General features: G+C 42.9%; 1 protein-coding gene across 1 annotated transcript in view; it reads left to right on the top strand.

Moving 5' to 3' along the window:
- Positions 1 to 178, top strand: part of LOC124943257 (pleiotropic drug resistance protein 1-like) — a 1139-nt gene extending 961 nt beyond the window's left edge. The window contains exon 4 of the mRNA XM_047483796.1: positions 17 to 178. Coding sequence (XP_047339752.1) covers positions 17 to 178 — 162 coding nt within the window. The remainder of the gene's footprint in view (positions 1 to 16) is intronic.
- The last annotated feature ends 4770 nt before the right edge of the window (positions 179 to 4948 follow it).

Genomic DNA, 4948 nt, shown 5'->3' with positions numbered 1-4948 from the left:
TTTTCTGATGGCTCAGCGCCGCTACCTTGAACCCGGTGTTCCGGTCGGACCGTCCAACACCATCAACATATCCATGTTGGACAGATGGATATCGAGGATTGAGGAACGGACACCCGACAACACCGTGGACAAGTGGTACGAAAGAATGGTGGAAGGGGATTGGTTCAAAGAAAACTAAGTTATTTATCTTTCTTTCCGGTTTTTGGTCATTTTGTTATACGACCAAAACCGCCTGATGTTAACTTTCTATCACTTATAAAATTTCTAATTTTAAAGTCTCCGATTTTCTGTTCATATCTTTCCTTCCGGTCTTTAAAAGTTTAAATAGACAAAAGACTTAATGTTAAACGAAACTTCCGGTTAACAATGCTTCAAGTAAAACCGGAATCTCAAGCAAAACGAAAAGTTTGAAAAATTTACCGCCCACGGTTTTACCTCCCAAAATTTACCGCCCATCGGTTTTCCGCATTTACCGCCGAAAGTTACTGCAGTAACTTTTGGAGGGAAATTGGCGCCCAAAACATCATCAAGTGACGGTTCGTCTTCCAACCGTTCGGAACCATCATCTATATAAATTCAAATCAGCCCATTCGACACATACGCTTTCTCTCTCTAAAATTTTCCAGATCTTCAAAGGCATTCCAAACTCCGATCATCATCATTCTTCATCTTCTTTTCTTAAAATCTACCATGGCTCTAGGCAAGGCACCCTTCCAATGGATGTTACAGGTGGATTTTGCAGACATAGATGAACACGCTGGAGACAAAAACAAAGTTGTTCTTCAATCTCTAAGACATTCAGGGTTGGAGGAGTTCTTATCTGGTCCATTCATTGTATATCCGACGGCGGTACTGGAGTTTCTGGCGATGGAGACGCTAACAAAGAGGAAGGTATCCGCCACCGTTAACGGCAAGGAAATTCTGATCACCGAGGAGCTATTTTCTGAAGCCCTCGGTTTGCCCAACACCGGTTTGGATCTCAAAACCGACCTAACTGATGCAGAGTCTAATGTTGTCCGGTTGGTGATATCGGCTAAAGATCAGGATCTGGTGATTCACTCAAGCCAGAAGAACAAGCTGAAACCGGAGTTCAAGTGTCTGCTAAACATCATCGCTCGTTCAATTCAGGGAAGAGGAGGTAACTTCGACAACCTGACGAATTTTAAACTCAAAATGATGATGGCCATTGTCCGCGGTGACAAGGTGGATTGGGAAGCTGTCATTTTCGAAGAATTCTGTGAGATGTTGATTTAGAAGGATGGCCGGGTTCAGGCCTTTAAAATGCAGATTGTCAAAATTCTCAAGTTTCTCAAGTTAGATCTTAGTGAAGGTGAACTGCTCCCACCCAACAACATTCTCAACTCCGAGTCGATGATTGAGAAGCCCGATAAAGCGGTTAAACCGAAGTCCTCAAGAACAAAATCTTCCAAGGGGACTAGTTCTTCTGCTCCGGCTGAAGAATGCTCAAAACAAAAGAAACTGAAGAGAAAGGCGGTTGGAACAGAAGCCGAACAAGAAACGAAGGGGAGGAAGAAGTCCTCTGCAAAGAGGAGCTCCAACAAACCGACAGACTCTAAGAAAACCCTTTCCTCGGATAATCCACCAGAGAGAACCGGAGATATTTTCCAACCCATTCCCATCAATACCGTTCGCCCTATTCCTGTTCACTCTAACTCACCAAGGCAAACCGAACCCTCGGGGAGCAACAAAACCGAGTCAGCGTCAAAAGAGGAAGCAGATGTTAGTATCAACTCTGAAAACTCCAAGTCCCCAAGCAAAAGGATCTAAGAGGTAATAGCCGACGTAGGCTTAAACACCTCTGAAATTATTGTGGACGTAGTCCAAAATATTGCAAGGGAAACCGAAGACGATGTGTCAAGTCGTCGTAAATCAGTTGATCAGGTTGAGATACCCGATCAAAGTGAAGTTCAACCGGTCGAAGAAACGGCCAAAACCGCAAGCATTACTCCTCCGGCTCAGGAGGGCAACACTGAAGAACAGGAACCATCCGGTTCCGCAGGGAACAAGTCAGTTCCAGATGTTTCAACAATCCAATAGGCTCAAGATGGGCCAACCGACTCAGCTTTAATACCTGAAGGGTCAGTTCAGGTCAACAAAGGAAAAGAGGTCCTTATTGAAGATTCAACGGTGACGGGTAAAGGTACTCTACAAACCGGCCTCCAACCAGAAGTCTTAACCGAGGACACGGCCACTCTTTCAGCAGAACAAGAGGAAGAATTGTTCGAGGAGCTAATTAGGGATATGAACAAAAGTGCAAGTGATGCGATAGCACCATACCTTCTATGGGTACAGCTTCGTTGTGAGACAAAGCTGTCGGATATGGTTCCATGGATGAGCGGCAACAAACATTGGGATAAACTCATAAAATTAGAAGAAAGGGCCCTCAAGCTGGCACACACCAATCTTATTCAACCCCCCTTCAGTAAAACCGTGGTGATTCGTGAATTCGCTCGGTTACAAGCAGTTGAAAACGCACTAAAGGAAGTGGAAGGAGCAACGCTAACTCCGATTGAAATGAAAATGTCTGAACGGTTTCTTCCAGTGCGGGAAAAGCTTCTACAAAGCCTTGACCATCTCGATGCACAATGGAGAAACGGCTGCCGACACCAACTTAGCAATGCCGACCTATATAAGAGTAAGCCCCTCTTTGTTGCCGGGGAGACATCTAGAACAGAGGAAAACCGGGAACGAGACCCTCCTCAAAATGATAAGGCTCATGAACTGGATCAGATAAAAGAGGCGGTGATTGATACCATTGAGTCATGTCTTGGAGATTACAAAACCGCAACCGATGAGAGGATTGCAACAGCTGAAGCGAATTTGTCAAACACTATACGAGGATCTGTTCAAACCGAAATAGCGAACACCGTTCAAACATCTATCAAATCCATGATAGATGAGGCTGTGCAATCCTCAGTTAAATCCTTGATCGCAGAATCCATCCAAACCGCAACCGCTCCTCTGATAGATATGTTGCAGGCCATGACTATTCAAATTGGGGAGTTATCCAAACTCCAAGTAAGCAAAACTCAAGCGCAAATCGAGTCTGATGCTGAAACCGCTAAGAGGCTGCAAGACGAAGAACGGGAAAGGGAACGGTTGCAGAAAGAAATTGAGGAGAAAGATCATGAGTTTGCCTAGAAATGCAACGAGGAAGAACATGCAGCTATCCAGGAACCCACACCGGCTCAACCGTCTCATGCTATGAAAACACAAAACAAGACGAAAAGGAAGGCGGTTACAGAAGTTATAAAGCGGGCAGAACAAAACAGACAAAGAGTAATTGTACCAATCGGGCTGAAAGTGCAACCTGTTGATGAAGAAGAAGAAGATGAAGAAGAGGAGGATATCGAAGAACTTAATCGGCGCAAGAAGAGGACAATTGAAAGGTCAACCGCAACTCCAAGCTCCAGACCAATTGCTGCTCAACCGCCTCATAAACCAAAACCAGTCTGTACCGGTTTTGGATTCGGCAAAAAGACTCCCGGCATCTCAAGTGTGTGGGCCGGATTTTCAGATTGACGCTGAAAGACGCGACAGGGAGTGGAAGGCAAGGGAAGAGGAAGAAAGAAGGCGGCTTGAAAAAGAACTGGAGAAAGAACTTGAAAAGGGGGGACCATCCAAGCCTTAGTCTCTTTTTCTTTCCTTAAGAACAACTTATGTTTAACTTTGTTTCAGAACTCAGTCGTTTTATCATACTTTTGAATTCATTAGTCTCTACATACCTTTTTGAAAATTAAAACACATGTTTTTGAAAATTTTCTTCAAAATAATCAAAAAGGGAGAAATCGCTAAACAAGTTTTTCAAACCGGCCACACATTATAAGTTTTGAATATTTATTCTAAATAATCAAAAAGGGAGAAATTGATAAGAAAAAATAAGTAAGTTAATTTTCAAACTGTCCACACATTACGGTTTTTGAATATTTATTCTAAATAATCAAAAAGGGAGAAATTGATAAGAAAAATTAAGTAAGATTAATTTTTTGGAACCGGCTAGAAAAACTAAACAATTGTTAACTCTCATGTGTAGGTGGAAGCCAAATCGTATGAACCGGCTGGAGCCTCATAAACCGGTTGCTGAAATACTTCAAAGAAACCAGTTCCAAGTTATCAAGTCAAAGATCAGAGAAACCGGTTTTCACATTCTTAAGTGACCGGCCAGCAAAGACAAAAGTTCACATACCAGCCGGATCATATTGCACAAGAGATAAAACCGGAAACTTCAACCTACAAGAGTGACGTAACATGACGAAATAGACGTGTCTCGAAGGAATAAAAGAAGATCAGATCCGATTGGAAGCATGCGAGGAAAGCAATGATGCTTTACTGATCCGAAGTTGACAACCTGAGGTGCATTCCCAACACGTGTCCAAATCTGAAAACCGATTATGTCATCTTACACTCAGAGTTGTCTACATGAATGCCAAGTGTTGAGGAAGGTGAAACGTGCAAGTAACCTCTCTGCACCGGCGTGATAATGATCAACCAATCCAGAGGAGAGAGAAGAAAATGACCGTTGGCTCTCATCAGCTATAAAAGGAAGATGAAACGTCCTCATTTAACACAGTCAACGAATCATCAAGCGAAAAATACGAATATATCTTTCTAAGAAAAGCAATAAGTTAGAGAGATAAACTCTTACGATCCAAAACCGGTCTATCAAAAACCGGAAGCTTTTTGTGTTCTGTTGTGTTGAGTTATTGTATTACATCAAAGAGTGAGTTGGTATAACCGGCGAGTAGCGAGTTGGGCTCGACCGGCAGTGTTGTTGTAACTATAAAAGTTAGTGGAGATCCTTCTCATAACCTGAGAAGAAGGGGTGACGTAGGAGGGTTTGCTCCGAACATCCATAAAAATTCTGTCTCGTGTCTTTTCTTTCGTCTCATTACTTACTCAGTTAACCTAACCTCAAACCAAATTAATC

The sequence above is a fragment of the Impatiens glandulifera genome, chromosome 6 (genome assembly GCF_907164915.1).
Source record: "Impatiens glandulifera chromosome 6, dImpGla2.1, whole genome shotgun sequence".
NCBI classification, from domain to species: domain Eukaryota; kingdom Viridiplantae; phylum Streptophyta; class Magnoliopsida; order Ericales; family Balsaminaceae; genus Impatiens; species Impatiens glandulifera.
This window is presented reverse-complemented; position numbering and strand designations above follow the sequence as displayed.